This window comes from Ornithorhynchus anatinus, unplaced genomic scaffold, assembly GCF_004115215.2.
Source record: "Ornithorhynchus anatinus isolate Pmale09 unplaced genomic scaffold, mOrnAna1.pri.v4 scaffold_286_arrow_ctg1, whole genome shotgun sequence".
NCBI lineage: Eukaryota > Metazoa > Chordata > Mammalia > Monotremata > Ornithorhynchidae > Ornithorhynchus > Ornithorhynchus anatinus.
The window spans coordinates 5,471-29,521 of record NW_024396753.1 but is presented as its reverse complement, the minus strand read 5'-3'; the positions used below and the strand labels follow the sequence as shown (position 1 = coordinate 29,521).

General features: G+C 69.3%; 2 protein-coding genes across 2 annotated transcripts; one reads left to right on the top strand and one right to left on the bottom strand.

Annotated features, from left to right (window-relative positions):
- Positions 1-231: 231 nt before the first annotated feature.
- LOC100084840 (procathepsin L-like) lies at positions 232-6,234 on the top strand. Its single transcript, XM_029057124.1, has 7 exons — positions 232-373; positions 1,313-1,435; positions 1,905-2,069; positions 2,811-3,035; positions 4,656-4,818; positions 5,634-5,760; positions 6,096-6,234. Exons 1-7 carry the CDS (start codon positions 248-250, stop codon positions 6,193-6,195), a joined length of 1,029 nt encoding a protein of 342 aa, XP_028912957.1. The 5' UTR covers positions 232-247; the 3' UTR covers positions 6,196-6,234.
- Positions 6,235-7,399: 1,165 nt separating this feature from the next.
- LOC114808868 (zinc finger protein 496-like) lies at positions 7,400-19,912 on the bottom strand. Its single transcript, XM_029057123.2, has 7 exons — positions 19,907-19,912; positions 16,164-16,283; positions 13,114-13,638; positions 9,313-9,384; positions 8,203-8,625; positions 7,713-8,060; positions 7,400-7,585 (listed from the first exon to the last, which is right to left on the bottom strand). Exons 1-7 carry the CDS (start codon positions 19,910-19,912, stop codon positions 7,400-7,402), a joined length of 1,680 nt encoding a protein of 559 aa, XP_028912956.2.
- Positions 19,913-24,051: the final 4,139 nt, after the last annotated feature.

Here is a 24,051-nt window from a genome sequence, read left to right as displayed (position 1 = left end):
CCCGGTCCTCCCGGCCGGTGAGCTCCCCTCGGTGGGCCGCCGACGCCCGGGCCCGACCCCCGCCCTTAGCCCCGGCGACCCCCCGGGGGTCGGGGGAGGCCGAGGAGCGGGGAGGTGGGGGGGGTCTCGGGAAGGGGGGGACTGGGGGAGACGCCCCGGGTTGGAGGGGGAGGTCCCGGGGGAGGAGGGGGGCTCCTCTCCGAGGGGCTCCGGTCCCCCGTCCGTCCGTCCGTCCGTCCGTCCGGCCATGACGGCGATCCTGCTGGCGGCCGCCCTGGGGCTGGGCCTGGCGCTCGGGGCCTCGCGCCCGGACCCGCACCTCGACCCGCACTGGACCCTCTGGAAATCCAGGCACGGCAAGGCCTACGACCAGGTGGGGCCTCCCCGCCTCTCCCCGGAGCCCTCTCGGATCACGTCCCACCCCCGACCCGGGCGCGGGGGGAGAGGGCGCCGCGGGTCGGAGCGGGAGGGATCGTGGTTCGACGCCCCCCCCCCGCCCCGGGGAGGGCCACCGGCCCGGAGTAGCGGGCCCGGGGAGACGCCGGTTGGGGGACTGGGCCTAGATGATCGTCACGACGGCGGCAACGGCATCTCTGAAGCGCTCACCACGTGCCCGGCGCTGGGGGAGAGACGGGGTCATCGGGGCGACCCCCGCGGGGCTCACCGCCTTCCTCCCCGTCTTATAGATGAGGCAGCTGAGGCCCAGAGAGTGATAGCGTCACGATAATGATGTCGGTAGTCGTTAAGCGCTTACTAGGTGCAGGGCGCCGTTCTAAGCGCTGGGGGAGATCCAGGGTCATCGGGTGAGGGTCCCACGTGAGGCTCTCAGTCCATCCCCATTTTCCGGATGAGGGAACTGAGGCGGAGAGAAGCCAAGTGACCCGCCCCCAGTCACACAGCCGACGGGTGGAGGAGCCTCTAGGCCGCACGGCCGACGCGGCGGAGCCGGGATCGGAACCCACCGCCTCCGGGGCCCGGGCCCGCGCTCTCGGAGGGCTCCGTGACTCCGAAACCGGGCCCCCAAACCCACGGGGCCCGACGATGACGAAAAGGGTATCCGTCAACCGCCGGTTACGCGCTAGGCCCCGCTCGGAGCGCCGGGGCGGAGACGAGCCGACGGGGCGGGACGCGGTCTGCCGGACGAGGGAACCGGGGCCCGGGGAGGCCAGGCGGGCGGCCCGGGGTCACCCGGCGGACGGGGGGCGGCATCGGAACCCGCCACCTCCCGCCCCCGCGGGCCCGGGCTCCGTCCAGCACGAAGCCGCCGGGGCCCGCCTGGGCCTCGGCTGACGGGCGCGCGTCGCGCCCGCAGAGGGAGGAGGGCCGGCGCCGGGCCGTGTGGGAGGACAACCTGCGCAGGATCGAGGCGCACAACCTGGAGCACGGCCTGGGCAGGACCACCTTCCGCCTCGCCATCAACCGGTTCGGGGACCTGGTGCGCGGGCCGCCCGCCTCCCTCGCCGGGCCCGGGGGCCGCCGGGGCGGGCGGCGGGGGGTGACCCCTGTGTCCCTGAGTCCCGGGGGAGGCCGGGAGGGGCGGTGGCGATGTCACCTGTGTCCCTCTGGGCCCCGGGGGATGCCGGGAAGAGCAGTAGGGGCATCACCCGTCTCCCTCCGAGCCCCGGGGGATGCCGGGAAGAGCAGTAGGGGCATCACCCGTCTCCCTCTGGCCCCAGAGGATGCCGGGAAGGGCAGTGGCTATGTCACCTGGGTCCCTCTGAGCCCCGGGGGGATGCCGGGAGGGGCGGTGGGGGTGTCACCCGGGGCCCTCTGAGCCCCGGGCGAGGCCGGGAGGGGCGGCCGGCGGGGGCGTCCCCGGAGGCCCGGTTGGATGCGGGGGTCCCCCCGGCCTCCCCGCCCGGCCCCGCGGCCCCTCGGTTGACGGACGGCCCGGCCCCGAGCAGACCACGGAGGAGTTCGCCGCCGCCATGAACGGCTACAAGGCCGCACGCGGGGTCGAGGCCTCGGCCTCGGCCTCGGCCTCGGCCTTCCTCGGGCCCAACGGGACGGAGCCGCCCGAGGCCCTCGACTGGCGCGACCACGGATACGTCACCCCCGTCAAGGACCAGGTCCGCGGCCCCCGGAGGTCGGGCCCGTCCCCCCGGTCGGACTCCCTCTCCGTCTCCCCGTCTCCGTCTCCGTCTGCGTCCGTCTCTCTCGGGTCAGGGGGTCGCGGGGCTCGGCGCGCGTAAGCGCGTGACATCGGCGGCCATCGTTAATAGGAACGAATCCCTTCTCTGACGCCAATAATCCCGTGGCCGCCACTTGTCGGGATCAATCGCGCGGCGCCGAACGCTTAGTACGGCGCTCGGCACCCGCCAGGCGCTCCAGCCATACGAACGACCGTGCCGAGCGCCGTTCGAAGCGCTCGGTCCCGGACGACCGATCGATCCCCGATCCGCCACGCGTCGGCCGCGTGGCTCCGGGCGGGTCGCCCGGCTTCCTCTAGGCCCGGGTTCCCTCCTCTGGAAGACGGGGCCGGAGACGGAGCCCCGCGGCGGGGGGGGCGACCCGATGACCTTGCCTCTCCCCGGCGCTTAGGCCAGTGCTCGGCCCTTGATGGGCGCTTAACAGAGCCCACGATTATCATCACCGCTATCGATCCCACCTCCGATGAGCCGATGACCTTGCCTCTCCCCACGACTATCGTTACTATTAATGCCGCTCCGCCACGTGTCGGCGGCGTGGTCTGGGCCAAGTCGCCCGGCTCCCTCTAGGCCCGGGTTCCCTCCTCTGGAACGACGACCCGAGCCGTCCCCACCGCCCCGTCCCCGCGCCCAGCGCCGGCCCGCCCGTCTGCCCGCCCGCAGGGTCGCTGCGGGTCGTGCTGGGCGTTCGGGTCGACGGGGGTCCTGGAGGGTCAGCTCTTCCGCCGGACGGGGCGGCTGGCGGCCGTCAGCGAGCAGAACCTCATGGACTGCAGCCGGAAGCAGGGAAACCGAGGCTGCGACGGCGGGCTGATGCAGCAGAGCTTCCTCTACGTGCGGGACAACGGGGGCGTCGACTCCGAGGAGGCCTACCCCTACGACGCCAAGGTACCGCCGCCCCCGTCCACCTCGACGCGGGGGTTTCGCTCCTCCCTAGCTATCCATCGGGGGAGAGGGCGGTCCGGCCACGGGCGGCCACGGGCCCGGCCCCCGGCCCGCGCGATTCCCGTAGGCGCCCGCTACGTCTCGGGGACCGCGCCGGGCGCCCGAGGGCGGCGCCGAGGCCCAGCCGATGACCCCCCCCCCCCCGCGTCTACCCGGCGTGGCCCGGGAGGTGGCGGGTTCTAATCCCGGCCCCGCCACCGGTCTGCCGCGGCACCCCGGGCCGCTCGCTTGGCCTCCTCGGTGGCCCCAGGGAGGACAACCCGGGTCTCCCCCAGCGCGGTGCAAAGAGCGCGGCCTCGGGAGCGGGACTGGGCGCCGAGCACCGGACCGAGCGCCGGGGAGGGGAGGCCAGAGCGCCCGGGGCCCAGAACGGCGCTCGGCACGTAGTGGGCGCTTAACGGAGAGCGTCGCTCCTCGTAAACGGACACGCTTCCCGCCCGCGACGAGCCGACGGTTTAATGACGACGACGACGCCGCCGGCATCTGTTAAGCGCTTACTGGGTGCCGAGCACCGTTCTAAGCGCCGGGGGAGGTCCAGGGTCATCGGGCGGTCCCACGTGAGGCTCCCGGTTCATCCCCATTTTACAGACGAGGTCACTGAGGCCCAGAGAAGCGAAGCGACTCGCCCGCGGTCACACGGCGGACCAGGGGCGGGGCCGGGATTCGAACCCGTGACCCCCGACTCCCCAGCCCCGGGCTCTCTCCACGGAGCCCCGCGGTCGAGAGACGGGCTCGCCGTGGAGCGACGAGGCCGCGCGGCCCGGCGGGTAGGGCCCGGGCCCGGGCGTGGGGAGGACCCGGGTTCCAGTCCCGCCTCCGCCCCACGACCTCGGGCCGCTCACCGGGCCGCCCCGGGGCCTCGGTTCCCTCACCTGCGAAATGGAGACGGGGACCGTGAGCCCCACGGCCAACCCGGTTCGCCTGAACCTACCCCGGCGCTTAGATGAGCGCTCGGCGCCCGGCGCGCGCTCCACAGGCACCCTCATCCTCACCGTCGATCGCTCGGCACTTGATAATGACGGCGTCCGGTGCCGAACTCTACTTTCCGGACGCCCGGTCCGGTGCTCCGCGCGCAGCGGGCGCTCAACAGATGCGATCGAACGGATGGCTGAGCGTGCCGAGCGCTGTTCCGAGCGCTGGGGGAGACGTCGGGTCGCCGCGGTCGTCCCCCGTGGAGTTCACGGCCTTCGTCCCCGTTCTCCGGACGGGGGGGGTGGGGGGCCGAGGCCCGGGGTCGGAGGTCGCGGGTTCGTGTCCCGGGTCCGCCCCTCGTCGAGCCGGGTGACCGCGGGCGAGTCACCTCGCTTCTCCGGGCCTCGGCCACCTCACCCGCAAAACGGGGACGCGGAGCGGGAGCCTGGCGAGGGACCGCCCGAGCGCCCCGCGTCCGCCCCGGCGCTCGGCGCGTAGTAGGGGTTCAGCGCATACCGCCGTCGCAGTCGTTAGCCGGCGCTCGACGGACCCCCGTCCGGCATCAGCCACCTCGTCACTTTCCAAGCGCTCGAGGGCCCCGCGCGTCGCGCGCGCGGTGGATGAACGGGGGTCCCGGTGGCCGGCCCGCAGGACGGACCCTGCCGCTACAAGCCGGAGTTCTCGGTGGGCAACGCCACGGGCTACGTGGAGGTGGCCCCCTCGGAGGAGGCCCTCCTGCGGGCCGTGGCCGCCGTGGGACCCGTCTCCGTGGTCATCGACGCCTCGGCCCACTCCTTCCAGTTCTACGAGTCCGGTAGGGGCCGCGGCCGGGGAGGGGGTCGGGCCGGGCCGGACGCCCCCTCACCCGCCGTCCGGGGCGGGAGCGGAGAGGCGGACCGGCGTCCCCCTCCGGGGTCCGGACGGGGGGCCCGCCGTGGAGGGAATCGGGCCGTCCTCTGGGGAGGGAGGGGTGGGCGGGCGTCCCGCTCCGGGGTCGGACGGGGGTCCCGCCGTGGGGGAAGAAGCGACAGGCCGTCTGTCCTCTTCTGGGGAAGGAGAGGTGGACAGGTGTCCTCCCGGAGGGGGCCGGACAGGTGTCCCGCTCTGGGGAAGGGGGGGCAGGACAGGTGTCCTACTGTGGGAGAAGGGGAAACGGGCCATTTGTCCTCCTCTGGGGAAGGAGGGGTGGACAGGTGTCCTCCTGGGGGGAGGGGGGGGGCGGGCGGACAGGGGTCCCGCACCGGAGAAGGTGGGCGGGACACGTGTCCCGCCGTGGGGGAGGAGGGAGCGGGGCACAGGTCCTCCTCTGGGAAAGGAGGGGTGGACACGTGTCCCGCTCTGGGGGCCGGGGGACCATCCGGGTGTCCCGTTCCGGGGGCCGGGGGCCGGGGCCCGGGGGCCGGACAGGTGCCCCGCCGTGGAGGGAGGGGGCAACGGGCCACGCGTCCCCCTCTGGGAGAGAGGGGCCGGACGGGGGTCCCGCTCCGGGGGTGGGGGAGACGGGCCATCTGTCCTCCTCTGGGGAAGGAAGGGTCGGACAGGAGTCCCGCTCGGGGAGGGGGGCCCGGGCCCGCGCGCGTCCGGGGGAGGGGGGACCACCCGCGCGCCCTGTCCCCGGCCGCGACGCAGGAGTCTACTACGAGCCGCGGTGCCGCCGCAACCTGCGCGAGCTGGACCACGCGGTGCTGGTGGTGGGCTACGGACCCCGGCCGGGCGACCCGGGCCGGCGCCCCCCGTACTGGATCGTCAAAAACAGGTCCGGACCCTCGACGCGGGGCGGGAGGGGGACGGGGAGGCCGGGCCCGAGGCCCTCTCGACGGGGGGGGGGGGGGCCCCCCGAAACCCGGGCCGGGGGGCGCCGGGCCGGCCGCTTCCCTTCTCTGCGCGTCGAGTCCCCCGGCTGGAAAACGGGGAGACCGGGAGCCCCCCGGGGCGGGGGGGGGGCGGGGGGGGAGGGGGCGCCCGACGACCCCAGATCTCCCCCGGCGCTCAGGACGGCGCTCGGCGCGCTTAACGAAACCCCCGCGGTCATCCGGGTTAGAAGCGGGAGCCGCCCGGGGTCGTGACCCGGCGCCCCCCGACCCTTTCCAGCTGGGGCAAACGGTGGGGCGACCACGGCTACATCCTCATGGCCAGGGACCGCGAGAATAACTGCGGCATCGCGTCCGGCCCCATCTACCCGCTGGTGTGAGCCCGAGCCGTCCGCCGCCCCCCGGACGCGGGACGGGGACGGGCGGGGGGCCGGCAGGGGGGGGTCCCGTCCGGCCCCCGGAGAAGCGGCCGGGGCCCGGGCTCCCGATCCCGCCCCTCCCGGGCCGGGAGACCTCCGGCCGGCCGCTCGGGCCTCGGGTCCCCCGGCCGGAAAACGGGGACGGGGGCCGGGAGCCCGCCGTGGGCCGCCCCCGTGACCCTCCGTCTGCCCCTCGGGCTTAGGACGGTGCTCGGCGCCTAGGAAGCGCTCCAGACCGACCTCGTCGTCGCCGTCGTTATTATTTGCTACGATCGAATCTAAATAAAATCGATAGAGGTACAGCCTCCGGTCCTCCGTCCTTCTCCGGGGCGCGGGGCCGCCCCGGGGGCGAGGGTCACGGGGAGGGGCGCGGGCGCGGGGCCGGGACCGCCTCCGCGTCGCCCCCGCATCCCCCCGGCCCGCCACCGGATGGGCTCCCGCGGCCAGGGCGCGGACCTGGGGGTCGGAGGCCGCGGGTCCCGATCCCGCCTCCGCCGCCCGGGTGACGTCGGGCGAGCGGCTCCTCCGGGCCTCGGTCCCCTCATCCGTCGAAGGGGGACGACCCGACCACCTCGGTTCTCCCCCGGCGCTCCCGACGGGGCTCGGCGCCCCGTGAGCGCCTGAACGCCGTCACTCTCAGCATTATTCCCCTCCGGGCCACAAGCCCGTCGTGGGCGGGGACGATGACGACGACGATATCACCGAGGGAGCCCGTCGGGCGCCGACCGTGCCCCGCGCGGCGTCCTCCGCGCCGGGGTCGATCCGAGGTCGTGGGGCGGTCCCCCGGGGGGGCCCCCCGTCCTCGTCCCCGTCTTCCAGGCGGGGTCTCCCGGACTCCCCGGGCCGGGCCCTCGCCCCCGGCTCGGTCGCCTCCCCCGACGGCCGAATCGTCCCCTCCGCGCGCCCGGTCCGGCGGTCGGCCCGCGGCGGGCGCCCCGCCGCCCCCGGGACGGTCCTCGCCCCCCGTCCGTCCGGCGCCGGGCGGAGAGGCCGCGCGGCCGACGCCTCGGTCCCGGCGCGTTTACGGAGCGCCGGCCGCCCGGCGGCCGGGCGGCCCGGGGGGCCTCCGTCCCCTCGCCCGCCAAACGGACGATCCCCTCGGCGCGCGGCCGGCGGGGGCCGGGGGGGGCGGGGCGTCCGGGCGTCCGGCGCCCCGCGGGGAGGGTCAGAAGGAGTTGAGGGCCCGGCGCGACTTGGTGCGCATGTGGACGTCCTGGTGGCGCCGGCAGACGGAGCTGTCGCCGAAGCGCTTGGGGCAGAAGCTGCACTGGAAGGGCCGCTCGCCCGTGTGGCTCCGCCGGTGGCGCAGCAGGTGCGAGAGGCAGGAGAAGGCCTTGGGGCAGTCGCCGCACTGGAAGGCCGCCCCCCGGCCCGGCCCGGCCCCCGCCCCGCCCCGGCCCGCCCGGCCCGGCCCCGGCGGGGCCCCGGCGGCCCGCGGCGGGCGGCGGGGGCGGCGGGGCGGCGGCGGGCCGGCCGGCCGGCGGGTGGGCGCGCTGGTGGGCCCGCAGGTGGGCCGGGCGGCGGAAGCGGCGGCCGCACTGGGCGCAGCGGTGGGCCCGCTCGGCCTCGTGGGCGGCGCGGTGCCGGGCCAGCTGGCCGCCATCGGGGAAGGCCTCGCCGCAGGCCGGGCACTCGAACGGCTTCTCCTCGGCCGGGCGGGCGCGGAGGTGGCGCAGGAAGTTGGCCCGCCAGCGGAACCAGCGGCCGCAGTCGGGGCAGCGGTAGGGCTTGCCGGCGGGGGGCCCGGCCGGGCCCGGGGCCGCCGGCGGGGCCCGCGCCGCGGGGACCCAGATGACGTCCTCCTCGCCGGAGCTGATGGAGATCACCTCGGAGCGGGGCGGGGAGGCCGGGGCCGCCTCCGGGCCCGCCGCCCGCTCCTCCTCTTCCGCCCCGCCCCGGGGCCCGGGGCCCTCTGCGAAGAGGAGAGGGAGTGAGAGAGACGCCCCCCCGCCCGGCCGGCCCCCCCGCCCGCGGCCCCACGCCGCCCGGCGGCGAGCCGTCGCGGAGGGGCCGGGCCGCACCCGTCGGGCGCCCTCCTCCCGGCCGGGGAGCGGCGCCGCCGCCCGTGTCCGCCGGGCGCCGGCGACGCGCCGGGCGAGACACGGGGTCCTCGGGCGGTCCCTCGGGAGGCTCCCCGTCTCCGCCCCCGTTCTCCGGGGGAGGGGAGCGGGGCCCGGAGAGGCGCGGTGACGCCCCCGGGGTCACGCGGCCGGAGGGGGGCGGAGCCGGGGAGGCGGCCGCTCCCTCGCCGGCCCAGAGCCCGTCGCCGCGCTCGTTCGGGCCTCGGTCGGGCGCCGACTCCGCGCGGACCGCCGGGCCGGGCGCCCGGCCGTTCCCTCCCAGCACGCGCCGGGCGCTCGACGGAGGCGACCGGACGGTCCCACGAGCGGGCTGCCGGCGGGGCCGCGGGCCGGGAAGGCGATCGCGCCTCCGTCCCCTCCCAAGCGCTTGGCGCGGCGCTCCGCACGCGACGGGCGCCCGATACGTACGGCCGACGGGCCGGGCGAAACCTAAGCGCCGGGGGCGGACCCGGGGACCGTCCGTCCGGGTGACCGGCCCGAGGTGGGCGTCCCCTCCCCGGCGCTCGGCCCAGTGCCCCGCGCGCGGCGGATACCGCCCAGCGAAGGGAGGTGGCGGCGGCGGGGCCCGGGATCGGGACCCGGGACCGGCCGCCGCCCGCCGCGCCGGTCCCCCCGAGGCCCGCCGCCGCCCCCCGCCGGCCCCCCGCCCCGTCCCCCCGCCGCGCCTCACCTGGGCGGGGGGCGGGGGGCGGCCGGTCCTCGGCCCCCGGGGGCCCGGGGGTCCCCGGCCCGCCGTCGCCCTCTCCTCTCTCCGGGTGGTGGTCGTCCGGCGGGGCGTCCGCAGACCCTGCCCGGGCACCCAACGACCGCTGAGGCCCCGCGGGGGCGTCCATCACGCGTTCCCCCAGCCCCCGAGGGATCCGGCCGCCCGGCCGCCCCTCCGCCTCCCCCGGGGCGGGGGCCGCCGTGCCGGCGACGGCGTCCGTCCGGCGCTGGCCGGGCAATGTGCCGAGCGCCCATCGGGTGGGACCCGGGCCCCGTCCCGCGGGGGGCTCACGGTCTCCGTCGCGATCGCGCTAACGACGACGACGGTATCCGTCAGGCGCTCGCCACGGGCCCGGGCGCCGCTCTGAAAGCGGCGGAGAGAAGCGGCGCGGCGCGGCGGGAAGAGCCCGGGCTTGGGAGTCAGAGGTCATGGGTTCGAATCCCGACTCTGCCCTCTGTCGGCCGGGTGACCGCGGGCGAGTCACTTCGCTTCTCTGTGCCTCAGTGACCTCATCTGGCAAATGGGGATGAAGCCCGTGAGCCCCGCGAGGGACAACCCGATGACCCTGGATCTCCCCCAGCGCTTAGAACGGTGCAGACGTTTGACAGGTGAGGGGACCGAGGCCCGGGGAAGGGAAGTGACCGGCTCAAGGCCGCACGGCGGGCCGGGGGCGGGGGCGGGATCGGGACCCACCACCTCCGACTCCCCAGCCCGGGCTCCGCCCACTCGGCCCGCCCGCTAGGCCGCGCCGCTCTCCCTACGGATCCACCCGATCCCGAAATCCCACCGCCACGGCCCGGTCGGTCCCGGGAACTGGTCATCTGAGGGACGCCCGCCGCCGGGATTCGCCTTTTGGGGGTCGGGGGGTCACGGGGGTCAGGAGGTCGGGTTGTGGGTCAGGAGGTCGGGGGTCAGGGATTTGGAGGGGTCAGGGGGTCAGGAGGTCCCGGGGTAGGGAGAGTCGGGGGGTTGGGGGTCGGGGGGGTCAGGTGGTCGGGGGGTCAGGGGGGTCAGGGGGTCGGGAGGTCACGGGGGTCGGGCGGTCGCGGGGGTCGGGGGGGGGGTCGGGGGGCCGGGGGGCGGGTACCTGTGGGGAGTCCGGTGAGCCCACAGTCCTCCTGGATGATGAACTCCGCGGGGCAGCCGGTGCGGGCGGGATCGAGGAGAGACCACTCCTCCTCGGAGAAGCAGAGGATCACGTCCCGCAGGGGGACGGGGGCCCCCTGAACGCCCGCGCGGAGCCGGGACCCCCGACGCACGTCACACACCCGCCCTCGCGCCGCCCCGCCGCCGCGCCTCCCTCCTCCTCCTCCTCCTCCTCCTCTGCTCCTCCTCCTCTTCTTTCTCCTCCCCTTCATCCTCCATCTCCTCTTCTTCCTTCTCCTCTTCATTCTCTTCCTTCTCTTCCTTCTCTCCTCCCCCCTTCTCCTCTTCCTCCTCTTCTCTCCTCCTCCTCTCCTCCCCTTCCTTCTTTTTTCCTCGTCCTCTCCTCCCCCTCGTCTCCTCTTCATTCTCCTCCTCCTCTTCCTCCTCATCTTCCTTCTCTCCTCCTCTTCCTCCTCTTCCTTCCCCTCCTCCTCTTCCTTCTCTCCTCCCCCCCTTCTCTTCCTCCTCCTCCTTCCCCTCCTCTTCTTCCTCTTTCTCCTCTTCATTCTCCCCCTCCTCCTCTTCCTTCTCTACTCCTCCTCCTCCTCCTCCTCCTCTTCCTTCTCCCCTTCATCCTCCATCTCCTCTACCTTCTCTTCCCCTTCATCTTCCATCTCCTCTTCTTCCTTCCCCCCCTCCTCCTCCTCTTCCTCCTCCTCCTCTTCCTCGTCCTCCCCTTCATCCTCCATCTCCTCTTCTTCTTTCCTCCCCTCCTCCTCCTCTTCATTGTCCTTCTCCTCTTCCTTGTCTCCTCCCCCTCTTCTCCTCTTCCTCCTCTTCTCTCCTCCCCCTCTTCTCCTCTTCCTCTTCCTTCTCTCCTCCTCCTCCTCCTCCTCCTCCTCCTCCTCCTCCCCCTTCCCCTCCTCCCAACCCTGATCCCATCTAGAAAAGGGGGGCCGGGGGCGGGGGGCCGACCCGACGACCTCGGATCTCCCCGCAGCGCGTAGAAGAGAGTGTGGCACGTAGTCGGCGCTTCATACTACCGTGACCGTTATCGTGAATAAAGCACGTAGCGGGCGCTTAACGAAGACTACTGTGATCGTTATTATCGACGATAACGATAATAAAAGCCCCCCACCCCCAGACCGAGGGACGGAGGGGTTTGCGGAGGGAGCGGAAGGGGGACGCCCGCCCCGCCCCCCGGACGGGAAACTGACCTGTGACCCCCGCGGGGGGGGGTGGGCTTCGGGCCCGGGGGCTCCCGGACCCCCGTCGCCGGGAAGGGCCGGAGGAGGGCACGGGCTCGAGGGGGGAGAAGGAGGAGGAGGAGGAGAAGGTGGAGCTGCGGGAAGAGGATCGTGATGAATAATCACGATGGTATCGTAATAATGAATAATCGCGACGATCGTAACGATAATAACGATAATAATAGTGTTGGTATTTGTTAAGCGCTTACTATGTGCCAAGCACCGTTCTAAGCGCTGGGGTAGACACAGGGGATTCAGGTTGTCCCACGTGGGGCTCACAGTCTTAATCCCCATTTTACAGATGAGGTAACTGAGGCACAGAGAAGTGACTCGCCCAAAGTCACACAGCTGACAAGCGGCCGAGCCGGGATTCGAACCCATGAACTCTGACTCCGAGAGTAATCGTGACGGTATAATGATAACGTTGGTATCTGTTAAGCGCTTCCTCTGCGCAGAGCACCGTCCTAAGCGCCGGGACAGATACGGGGTCATCGGGTCGGCCCACGCGAGGCTCGCGGTTAATCCCCGTTTGACAGACGAGGTCACCGAGGCCCAGAGAGGCGAAGCGACTCGCCCACGGTCACCCAGCTGACAAGCGGCAGAGCCGGGAGTCGAACCCAGGACCGCCGACTCCCCAGCCCGGGCCCTCGCCACCGAGCCACGCTGCTTCCCGTAATGAGTAATCACAACAATCACCACCGTGATAATAAATAATCACGATGGTACAATAATAAATAATCACTGTGATCGTCAATGCCATAATAAACCATCACCATGGTATGACAACAAATAATCACTATAATCATCGTCGTCATCATCATCACAAATAATCACGATGGCAGAACGATAATCAATAATCGTGACCACCATCATAAATGGTCGCGATAGTATGATGATGATCAGTAATCGCGATAATCATCATCATAATATACGATCGCGATGGTATAACAATAATCACTGTAATCGCCATCGCCATCATAAATCATCGCGATGGTTTAATGATAATAATCGTGATCACCGTCATCGTCATCGTAAACGATCCCAATGGTACAATAATAATAATAACGAATAACCGCGAGAATCATCACGATAACGATAACGAACGATCACGTAGAGCGCGCCGGGAGTCGGGTCGGACCCGGTCCCCCGTCCGCCGGGAGAAGGGACCGAGGCCCGGAGAGGGGGAGCGACCGGGGCGGGGTCGCGGGGCCGAGGTCGGGATTCGAACCCGGGCCCCGGGTTGAAGCCGCCGGGCCGCGCCGCCCGCCCGCCCCCGCCCCCCCCCCCCGCGGGCGAGCGCGGCCCCCCACGTACACGAGCGGAGCCCCCAGCGGTCCGTGCGGTCCTCTCTGGGGGTGAGCGGGGGTCTCCTCTCCCCGGGGTCCGGGCGCGGGGTCCGGGCGGGGCCGGGGGGCCCCCGGGGGCCCGGCCCCGCGCCGTCGGGGGTCTCCTCGGGGGGCCGGTCCGCCGGGGGGGCCGGGGAGGCGGCCCGGGCCTCGTCGCCGTCGGCCGGCCACGCGGGGTCCTGCGGGCGGGCGGGGGGTTTGGGGGGCGGTTAGGGGGTCGCGCCGCCCCCCCCCCGGGGCTGCCCACCGCCGCCGGGGGGGGGGGGCGATTCTGCCTCCATCGCCCCCGAGAAGCCCACCCCTGGGAAGCGGGATGGGGGCGGATCTTGCCGCCGACGCCCCGGGGCAGCCCGCCGCCAGGGGGCGCCGGGGGGGGGGGGCTCCAGCGGCGCCGGGCCCAGAGAAACCCCCACCGCCAGGGGGCGGGATCCGGGCGGGTCCCGTCGCCGTTGCCCCAGAGCAGCCCACCCCCAAGGGGCGGGCTGGGGGTGGGTCCCGCCGCCGTTACCCCACAGAAGCCCCCCACCAGGGGGCGCGGGGGGCAGGTCCGCCGGCTCCGGGGCGGCCCGCCTCCAGGGGGCGGGATGGGGGCGGGCCCCGTGGCCGTCGCCAGGGGGCGCCGGGTGCGGGGCGGGGGAGCCGGTCGGGAGGCTCCCCCAGCGGGTCCTCACCCAGTGGAGCGGGCCGGGCCGGGCGTCCGGGGCCTCCGGGGCCTCCGGGGCCTCCAGGGCGTCCAGGGCGTCCAGGGCGAGGACGACGTCTTCGGCGGTGCGGGGCCGGCGGCGGCGCACCCAGGCGCGGGCGCGGCGGGGCAGGGCGCCCACCAGCCGGTCCAGCACCACCAGCTCCAGCATGCGCTCCTTGGAGCGCCGCTCCGGCCGCAGCCACCGGCGGCACAGCTCCCGCAGCCGCACCAGGGCCGCCCGGGCCCCCGCGCCCTCCTCGTACCGGAACCCGCGGAACCGCTGGCGGGCCCGCTCCTCCTCCTCCTCCTCTTCCTCCTCCTCCTCCTCCTCTTCTTCCTCCTCTTCCTCCTCCTCCTCCTCTTCTTCTTCTCCTTCTTCCTCCTCCTCCTCCGGCCACCTCCGGCCCGGGGGGCTCAGGGCGGTGGGCATGGCCTGCGGGGGGCGCTCTGAAAGGGCAGGGGCGAGGGCCGGCGCTCAGGGAGGGCCCCCGGGGGGACCCCCGGGACCCCTCCCCGTCCCCTCCTCGTCGCCCCCCGGGCTCCCGGGACCGGAGCGGGAAGGGGTTGGGGCGACCCCCTGCGGAAGGGGGAGGAAAAAGGGGGTGCGGGGTCCCCGGTTCCTTGGAGGAGAGGGAGTGGGGGGTGGGGAGGGAGAGGAGGGGGAGGAGGAAGCCCCCCGGGACCCCCCCACCCCCTCCCCTCGTCGCCCCCCTCGACTCCCGGGACCTGAGCGGGAAGGGGTTGGGGCGAACCCCTGCGGAAGGGGGAGGAAAAAGGGGTGCGGGGTCCCCGGTTCCTTAGAAGAGAGGGAGTGGGGGGGCAGGGGGATGAGGAAGCCCCCCAGGGCCCCCCACCCCCTCCCCTTTTCGCCCCCCTCGACTCCCGGGTCCTGAGCGGGAAGGGGTTGGGGCGACCCCCTGTGGAAGGGGGAGGGAAGGGGGTGCGGGGTCCCCGGTTCCTTGGAGGAGAAGGAGTGGGGGGGGTGGAGGGAGAAGAGAGGGAGGAGGAAGCCCCCCGGGACCCCCCCACCCCCTCCCCTCGTCGCCCCCCTCGACTCCCGGGACCGGAGCGGGAAGGGGTTGGGGCGACCCCCTGCGGAATGGGGAGGAAAGGGGTGCGGTGGTCCCCATTTCCTTGAAGAGAGGGACCGGGGGAGGAGGGGGAGGAGGCAGCCCCCCCCAGGACTCCCCCACCCCCTCCCCTCGTCGCCCCCCTCGACTCCCGGGACCTGAGCGGGAAGGGGTTGGGGCGACCCCCTGCGGAAGGGGGAGGAAAGGGGGTGCGGGGTCCTCCTTTCCTTAGAAGAGAGGGAGTGGGGGGCAGGGGGATGAGGAAGCCCCCCAGGACCCCCCACCCCCTCCCCTTTTCGCCCCCCTCGACTCCCGGGTCCTGAGCGGGAAGGGGTTGGGGCGACCCCCTGTGGAAGGGGGAGGGAAGGGGGTGCGGGGTCCCCGGTTCATTGGAGGAGAAGGAGTGGGGGGTGTGGAGGGAGAAGAGAGGGAGGAGGAAGCCCCCCGGGACCCCCCCACCCCCTCCCCTCGTCGCCCCCCTCGACTCCCGGGACCGGAGCGGGAAGGGGTTGGGGCGAACCCCTGTGGAAGGGGGAGGAAAAAGGGGTGCGGGGTCCCCGGTTCCTTGGAGGAGAGGGAGTGGGGGGGGGGAAGGGGTGGGGGAGGAGGAAGCCCCCCCAGGACCTCCCACCCCCTCCCCTCGTCGCCCCCCTCGACTCCCGGGCCCTGAGCGGGAAGGAGTTGGGACGACCGCCAGCGGAAAGGGGAGGGAAAAGGGGTGCGGGGTCCCCGGTTCCTGGGAGGGGAGGGGCCGGGGGGGGAGGGACCGGGGGGAGGGAGAGGAGGAAGCCCCCGCCCCCACCCCCGGATCTCCCCACCCCCTCCCCCAGTCGCCCTCCTGGACTCCCAGGACCAGGCCAGGAATGGGTTGTGGCCACCCCCTGCGGAATGGGGGGGGGGGGGGAAGGAGACCGGGGGACCCCCATTCCCGGGAGGGGGAGGGACCGGGGGGAGGGAGAGGAGGAAGCCCTCGCCCCCACCCCAGGACCGGCCCACCCCCTCCCCCAGTCGCCCCCTAGGACTCCCAGGACCAGACCAGGAATGGGTTGTGGCCACCCCTTGCGGAATGGGGGGGGGGGGTGGAGGAGGAGACCGGGGGACCCCCATTCCCGGGAGGGGAGGGGGAGGTGCAGGAGGGGAGGTGGGGGGAGGGAGAGGAGGAAGCCCCCCCCACCCCGGACCGCCCCCCACCCCAGTCGCCCCCCTGCACTCCCAGGACCAGGCCAAGAATAGGTTGTGGCCCCCCTCCCCTGCGGAATGGGGGGGGGGGAAGAAGGAGACGGGGGACCCCCATTCCCGGGAGGGGAGGGAGCAGGGGGTGGGGGAGGGAGGGGAGGAAGCCCCCCCGGACCCCCCCACCCCCTCCCCCTGTCGCCCCCCCGGCCTCCCGGGGCCTGAGCGGGCAGGGTGGGGGCGACCCCCTGCGGAATGGGGAGGAACCCGGGATTCCTCCACCTCCTTCCTCGGATCTGGGGGGGGACTGGGGGGGAGGGGGTCCAGTGTGGCCGCCCCCACCCGCTCTCCGGACCCCTCCCCCTCCTTCTCCACCCCCCCTCCCCGGGACCCGAGGGGTGGGGGCGGGGAGGTCGTCCTGCCCCTCCCCCCCGCTACTCTGTAGTAGACGTATGGGGGGGGGGGCGCCCAGGCCAGATCGATGCAGGGGAGGGGACCCCCCCCACCCCCTCCCACCCCCAGGCTCGAGGCCTACCCTCCCCAACCGCCCCCCGCAGCCCCCCGGGGTGGGCACCTGGACGTCTAGCACAGGACGGGCCGGGCCCGGCGGCGGAGGGAGCTCCAAGAGGCTTCGCCGTTGGTTCCGACTGCTCCCCTAGGGGGTCGGGGGTCAGGGGTCAGGGGTCAGGGGGGCGGGGAGGACCCGGGGGCGGGGGGAGGGGGAGGGGGAAGGGGCTTGGCCCACCTAGGACCGAGGACCTCGGGGCAGAAGTCGGGGTCCCCCCCCTTCTACCTTCTTAATGACATTTATTATGATTAATAATCATAATCATAATGACGACGATGATGGTATCCGTTCAGCTCTTACTATGGGCCAAGCGCTGTCCTGAGCGCTGGGCTGGAGACAAGCACCCTCCCTCAGTTAGTATTAAAAGGGTATCGGGTGAGCGCTCACTAGCTGCCAAGCGCTGGGCTGGAGACCAGCACCCTCCCTCTGTTGGCAGTAATATTAGTAGAGAGGTATCTGGTGAGCGCTTACTACGCGCCAAGCGCTGTCCTAAGCGCCGGGCTGGAGACTGGCGCAGTCCCCTTTATTATTATTAATCATTCATTCATTCAGTCGTGTTTATCGAGCGCTTCCTGTGCGCGGAGCACCGTACTAAGCGCTTGGAATGGACGATTCGGGCTGGGTGACCTGTGAAGTCCCCACTCTGGGCCGAGCCCTGCCCGAAGCGCCGGGGTGGAGACCGGCACACCCCCTCTGTATCGTCATCATTGTACCCGTTAAGCGCTCACTACGTGCCGAGCGCTGGTCTAAGCGCCGGGGTAGATCCCAGGTCATCGGGTGGTCCCCCGGGGAAGGGGGTGGTCCCCGTCCTCATCCCCATTTCGCAGATGAGGGAACTGAGGCCCAGAGAAATGAAGTGGGTGGCCCAAGGTCACGCGGTAGACGAGGGGCCGGGGCGGGATTAGAACCCACGACCCCTGACGCCCAAGCCCGGGCTCTACCCGCCGGGCCACGCGGCTCCTCTAGACCGCGAGCTCGTCGTGGGCCGGGATCGTCTCTGTCCGCGGCCGTATCGTAGCGCTCAGTACACTGCTCCGCGCACGGGAAGCGCTCGATAAATACGTTGGGGTGAACGAAGCAAACGGGGTTGGATCCGATCCCGGTCCCCCGCGGGGGGTCGCGGTCTCCGTCCCCATTTTCCAGATGAGGGAACTGAGGCCCAGAGGATCCTAATCATGGGGGTATTTATTAAGCGCTCACTACGTCCCAGGCACCGTACAAAGCGCTGGGGGGTGGAGACAAGCCAATGAGGTGGTCCCACGCGGGGCTCCCCGTCTCGATCCCATTTTAGGGATGAGGAAACTGAGGCCCGGCGGAGTGGGGAGACCCGCCCGAGGCCACGCAGCAGACCCCGCGGCGGAGGCGGGATTCGAACCCAGGCCCCTCGGATTCGTGTCCGGGTACTGGTCTACCGGGCCTCTCCCTAGCGCTTAGCCCGGCGTTCCGCACCCAGGCAGCGCTCAACCCACGCGACGACCGCCCCCGTCTCTTCCTCGGGCGGGGGCCGGGGTTTGCGCGGTGGCTTGGGAGGCCGAGGGCGCGGGTTCTAATCCCCCCTCCGCCCCTTCGTCTGCTGTGTGACCTTGGGCGAGTCACTTCCCTTCTCTGGGCCTCAGCTTCCTCAGCCGGAAAGCGGGGATGGAGACCGGGGTTCTCACGGGGGACACGGGGACAGAGTCCGACCCGATTTGCTTGTCTCCCCCGGGCGCTTGGCGCGCTGCCCGGCACCTACTGAGCGCTTAATAAATACCATCCTCGGCATTCATTCATTCATTCATTCATTCAATAGTGTTTGTTGAGCACTCACTATGTGCAGAGCACCGGACTGAGCGCTTGGAACGGACAATTCGGCAACTGATAGAGCAGGAATGTGTCTGATATTAGTGTCCTGTCGCAGGCGCTTAGTAGAGTGCTTTGCACACCGGAAGTGCTCAATAAGTACGATTGAATGAAGGAGTGATTGTCGTTATTATAAGCACTTCACCGATTCCATCTTCAGCAGGAAGGTGTGGGTTGTTTTACTCTCCTCTCCCAAACGCTCAGGGCAGTGCTTCACGCACCGGAAGCGCTCGATAAATACGACTGGATGAATGAATTATCGTTATTATAGGCGCTTAACAAATACCATCCTCAGCAGGAAGGTGTCTGTTGTCCCACTGTCCTCTCCCCAACGTTTAGGACAGTGCTTCACACACTGGAGGCGCTCAGTAAATCCAATTGGAATGAATGAATGAATGATCATTATGATCCTAAGCGCTTAACAAACACCACCCATGGCAGGAAGGTGTCTGTTGTCCCATCGTCCTCTCCCAAACGCTTAGGACAGTGCTTCACACACCGGAAGCGCTCAATAAATACGACTGGATGAATAAATTGTCATTATTATGATTCTTATCAGCAATTAATACCCCAAAAGAAAGGAATCAGGAGAATAATCAAAACCCAGCAGGGGGAGGGGGAGGGTAAAGGCGGGAGCCGGCCTCCTCCCCATTGGTGGACCTGGTCGATGGTCTCGGCCAATCAGGAGGCCCGGGGCGGCCCGAGGCCCCGCCCCCCTCGGTGTTGATGAATGGCGGGGAATTTATGAATGAACGAAGGCGCGCGCCAGCAGGGCGGGAGGGACCGGAAGGAGCACGCGCCGGGCATGTTCCCACACCCCCTCCCCTCCGGCGGGCGCATGCGTACTACCGAAGCCGAGCCCGCGCGCTCCACAAGGGCCCTCCGAGGGCGTCCCCGGGAGTGCGCATGCGCGCCCCCAAGAGCGCTCCGCGGGGAGGGGGGGGCGGGCGCGCCCAGGTCGTGCGCATGCGCGCTCCCGGGGCGTTCTAGGCGGTGCGCATGCGTACCCGGAGGGCCGTTTCCCCGGCGGCTCCGAGGGCGTCCCCGCTCGTGCGCACGCGCGCCCCGGAGAGCGCTCCGAGGGCCGACTCCGGCCGTGCGCATGCGCGCCCTGCGGGCCTAGGCGTCGAAAGGTCGTGGGTTCGAATCCCGCCTCCGACGCCTGTCAGCTGGGTGACCTTGGGCAAATCAGTTCACTTCTCTGGGCCTCGGGGACCTCATCTGTCAAATGAGGATGACGCCTGGGAGCCCCACGGGGGACCACCTCATCACCCTCCGTATCGACGCAGCGCTTGGAAGGGTGCTCTGCACCGAGGAAGCGCTCAGCAAATACCAACATGATTACTATTATTCTCTGGGCCTCGGTGACCTCCTCTATAGGAACGGGGACGAGGACAGGGATCCCCACGGGGGACACCCTGCACCGTGCTAAGCCCTGAGTGCAGATCCTGGCACAAAAGAGGCGCTTAATAGATACCCTCATTATCCCTAAGCAATTAGTAGACGAAAGGGGGGGGAGGGGCGGCCCCTGACACTCACCTGACCCAGACACCCAGGGACACATACATTCATTCATTCATTCATTCATTCATTCAATTCATTTGTTAATATATATGCATATAGACACACGTATGCACAGATATACACATATGCATATATACACATACACGCGCGCACACATGTATGCACACACACACATGCGTGTGCGTATGTATACACACATATACGCACAAATACACACATACATGCATATATACACACATACACACATACATACATACACATGTACACGTGCGTGCATACATACACACACACATACACACCTATGCACGTGCGTACACATATGTGCATATGCATACACATGTACGCACATGCATGCTCGTATACGCGCGCATACACGCATATGTATGTACATATATACGCACATATGCACATATATACACGTATACACATATTTATACATAGATACGCACCTATATACAGATATGCACATGCATTCATTCATTCAATAGTATTTACTGAGCACCTACTATGTGCAGAGCACTGGACTAAGCTCTTGGAATGGACAATTCGGCAACGGATAGAGACCGTCCCTGCCCATCGACGGGCTTACAGTCTAATGGGGGGGGACAGACGGGCAAAAACATGTACATATATAGATATACATATATATACACAGGTATGTATACGCATATACACGTGCACACCACCGGGCAGGCGCTCACTTGCAATGCGGGCCGGTGACCACCTTTCCCGGGAGCCCCCGCGGCCGCTGCCCTCCCAAACGCCCCCTAATACTACTAACAGTAATAACGTTATTTGTTAAGCGCCGACTACGTGCCCGGCACCGTTCTAAGCACGGGGGCGATCCGAGGTCATCGGGTCGTCCCCCCGCGGGGCTCACGGTCTCCGTCCCCGTTTTCCCGATGGGGGAACTGAGGCCCAGAGAGGCGAAGCGACCGGCCCGCGGTCACCCGGCAGGCCGGGGGCGGGATTCGAACCCACGACCTCCGACTCCCCGGCCCCGGCTGCTGCCACTGAGCCCCGCTGCTACTCACCGGGACCGGCCGGCGGCCGGCGGGGTGTGATTGTGTGTGTGTGTGTGTGTGTGTGTGTGTGTGGCGTGCGTCCGCACACACCGACCGGTCGCTCCCTCTTATGTACCGAACGCGGGCCGGGCGCCGAACGCTGCGGGAAGCGCTGCGGAGGGCTCCCCGCCCACGGCCAACCGGCTGGGGTCCCTCCGGCGTACGGACCGAGCGCCTGCCGGGCGCAGAGCGCTGCGCCGAGCGCTTGGAAAGGACGATCCGGCACCATCCGGGGGTCGGCCGGGTGACCTCGGACGAGTCACTTCATTGCTCCGGGCCTCAGTTCCCTCGTCTGTCCAACGGGGATGATGACGGTGTTTCTTATGCTCCCGCTATGTGCCGAGCACTGTTCCGAGCGCCGGGGGAGATGCCCGCTAGTAACGGTGCCTCTTAAGCGCTCACCCTGTGCTGAACGCCGGGGCGGAGACAGGCGAATCGCGTGGGCCGCGGCGTCCGTCGCCCGTGGGGCTCACGCTCTCCATCCCCGTTTTACAGATGAGGAAACTGAGGCACAGAGGAAGCGGAGCGGGTCGCGGGCAGACAAGAAGAATGATCACGATATCGGTCCAACGCTCACCGTGTGCCGGGCACCGTACTGAGCGCTGGGGCAGACACAAGGTCGTCACGGCCGGACACGCTCCCTGCCCCCGGCGGGGCTCGCCGTCTTCATCCCCATTTCCCGGATGACGTGAAGCGACGTGCCCGGGGTCACACGGCAGACAGGTGGCAGGGCTGGGATTCGAACCCACGACCTCCGACTCCCGGGAACGGGGCCTGTGTCTCCCCCGATGACCATGTAGTGACCCCAGCGCACTGCACAGCGCCTGGCACATTAAAAGAAAAAGAGAGTACTTGTTAAGCGCTTACGGTCCGTGCCACGGTTATACCGCTTCTTACAGCGCCCTGCCCCCAGGAAGCGCTCAATAAATACCACTGAATGGATATTAGCAGAACAGCATCTAGCCCCTAGTGAGCACTTAATCAGTACCACGGTTATAACGTTTATTACAGTGCCCTGCCCCCAGGAAGCGCTCAACAAATACCACAGAGTGGGCTGAGTGTCCCCCCCAGGCTCTGGACGCCACCTGAGTGTCCCGATGGAGGGAGAAACCTCCTCCCTCCTCCTCCTCCTCCTCCTCCCCCCCAGCAGTAGTTAGCGCCTCTGGCTACCAGCTGAGCACCCCCTCCTCCCTCCCCCACCCCCTTTTGTCATACAAAGCGGAGACATTAGCAGGCCTAGGCCCATTGTCCGGCCCTTTCAATACTGATGTTGCCGTTTGTTAAGCGCTTACTATGTGCCGAGCACTGCGCTCCCGGGCCCTCCACCGTCCCAGCCCCCTTATTCCACCCAGGGTTTCATGGATGCACGAGTGAAGGTATTTGTTAAGCGCCTGCTAGGTCTGAGCCCTGGGGTGGACCACGAGGTCACCGGGTGGGGCTCCTCCTCCGCATCCCCCTTTGACAGAGGAGGAAACTGAGGCACAGAGAAGTGAACAGTTCCTATCGACTGGCAGCTCCCTGACCTAGTGCTTGGCATTCATTCATTCGATGGCATTTATTGAGCGCTCCCCGTGTGCAGAGCACTGGACTAAGCGCTCGGAATGGACCATCTGGCACCATCGCCGCCCAACGACGGGCTCACGGTCCAAACGCTTAACAGATACCATTATCATCATTCTTTTTTTAATCGTTATTATTATTAAGTCACTTCACTTCCCTGGGCCTCCGACTCCCAAGCCCGGGCTCTTTCCACCGAGGCACACTGCTTGGGAGTCCGAGGTCCTGGGTTCTAATTCCGACTCCGTCCCTTGTCAGCTGGGTGACTTTGGGCGAGTGACTTTGGGCAAGTCATTTTCCTTCTCGGTGCCTCAGTACCCTCATCTGGAAAATGGGGACGAAGACGGCGAGCCCCACGGGGGACAACCTCGTCACCTCGTGTGGACTCCAGTGCTTAGGACAGTGCTTGGCACATAGTGCTCAACAAAGATCATCGTTATTATTATTATTATTATTATTAAGAGGCCAGGCTTGGGAGTCAGAGGTGGTGGGTTCTAATCCCAACTCCACCACTTGTCAGCTGGGTGACTTTGGGCCGCTCACTTCCCTTCTCCCGGCCTCGGTTTCCCTCATCCGTCAAATGGGGATGAAGACGGCGAGACCCGAGGGGGACCCCCCGCCATGAGCTCGTCTCTCCCCCAGCGCCTAGACCAGTGTTTGGCACCTCCGAACCGCTTCCCCAAGACCCTCATGATGATGACGATGATCTTGTCTGTCTCCCAGCGCTTAGAGCGGTGCTTGGCGCCTAGGAGGCGCTTCCCAGAGACCCTCATGATGATGTTGATGACCTAGTCTCTCTCCCGGCGTTTAGACCAATGCTTGGCACCTCGGAAGCGCTTCCCAAAGACCCTCGTGATGAGGAGGATGCCCCGGTCTGTCTCCCAGCGCTCAGAGCGGTGTTTGGCACCTAGAAGGCGCTTCCCAAAGACCCTCATGATGATGATGCTGACCTCGCCCCTCTCCCAGCGCTGAGAGCGGGGCTTGGCACCTAGGAGGCGCTTCCCAAAGAGCCTCATTCTGATGAGGATGGCCTGGTCTGTCCCCCAGCGCTTAGGGCAGGGCTTGGCACCGAGTCGGCGCCACACAGGGACCCTCATGAGGAGCCCGGCCCCGCCACAGCGCTTAGATCAGTGCCTGACCCCTGGTCTGCGCCCAACAGGCCCGACCACCCAGCGCGCGGGGGCGCGCACGCGGGCACGGACGCCCCGACGCTCTCCCGGAGGCGCGCACGCACCCACTCTCCCACAACGCCCCCTACTGGACCGGGGGCTGAAGCGCCCGGGGGAGGGGCGGCCCGCGGACAGGGAGAGCGCGCGCCCCCTGCTGGACCAGAGGCGGAAGGACAGCGCGCTCCCCGTCACAGCGCCCCCTGCGGGACCATCTTTCTCATAGACACTCTCGCGCGCGCAGTCACAGCGCCCCCTGCTGGACTGTCTCACACAGATGCTCTTGGAGTCACAGCGCCCCCCTGCTGGACCATCTCTCTCTCACACGCACTCACACGGTCACAGCGCCCCCTGCTGGACCAGAGGCGGAAGGACAGCGCGCTCACCGTCACAGCGCCCCCTGCGGGACCATCTTTCTCATACACACTCTTGCGCGCGCAGTCACAGCGCCCCTGCTGGACCGTCTCACACAGATGCTCTTGGAGTCACAGCGCCCCCCTGCTGGACCTTCTCTCTCACACACACTCACAGCGCCCCCTGCTGGACCAGAGACGGAAAGACAGCACTCTCGCCGTCATAGCGCCCCCTGCTGGACCAGAGGCGGAAGGACAGCGTTCTCACCGTCACAGCGCCCCCTACTGGACCGTCTCACACAGACGCTCTCGGAGTCACCGCGCCCCCTGCTGGACCATCTCTCTCTCACAC

Coding starts and splice junctions, on each gene's coding strand:
- LOC114808868 (XM_029057123.2), bottom strand. Junction 8,061..8,202: donor CGGGCGGCGTGGGGCCGCGG/GCGGGGGGGCCG, acceptor CCCCGCTCCGAG/GTGATCTCCATCAGCTCCGG. Junction 7,586..7,712: donor ACCAGCGCGCCCACCCGCCG/GCCGGCCGGCCC, acceptor GCGGCCTTCCAG/TGCGGCGACTGCCCCAAGGC.
- LOC100084840 (XM_029057124.1), top strand. CDS start 248: ATGACGGCGATCCTGCTGGCGGCCGCCCTGGGGCTGGGCCTGGCGCTC. Junction 3,036..4,655: donor CCTACCCCTACGACGCCAAG/GTACCGCCGCCC, acceptor GCCGGCCCGCAG/GACGGACCCTGCCGCTACAA. Junction 4,819..5,633: donor CTTCCAGTTCTACGAGTCCG/GTAGGGGCCGCG, acceptor GCCGCGACGCAG/GAGTCTACTACGAGCCGCGG.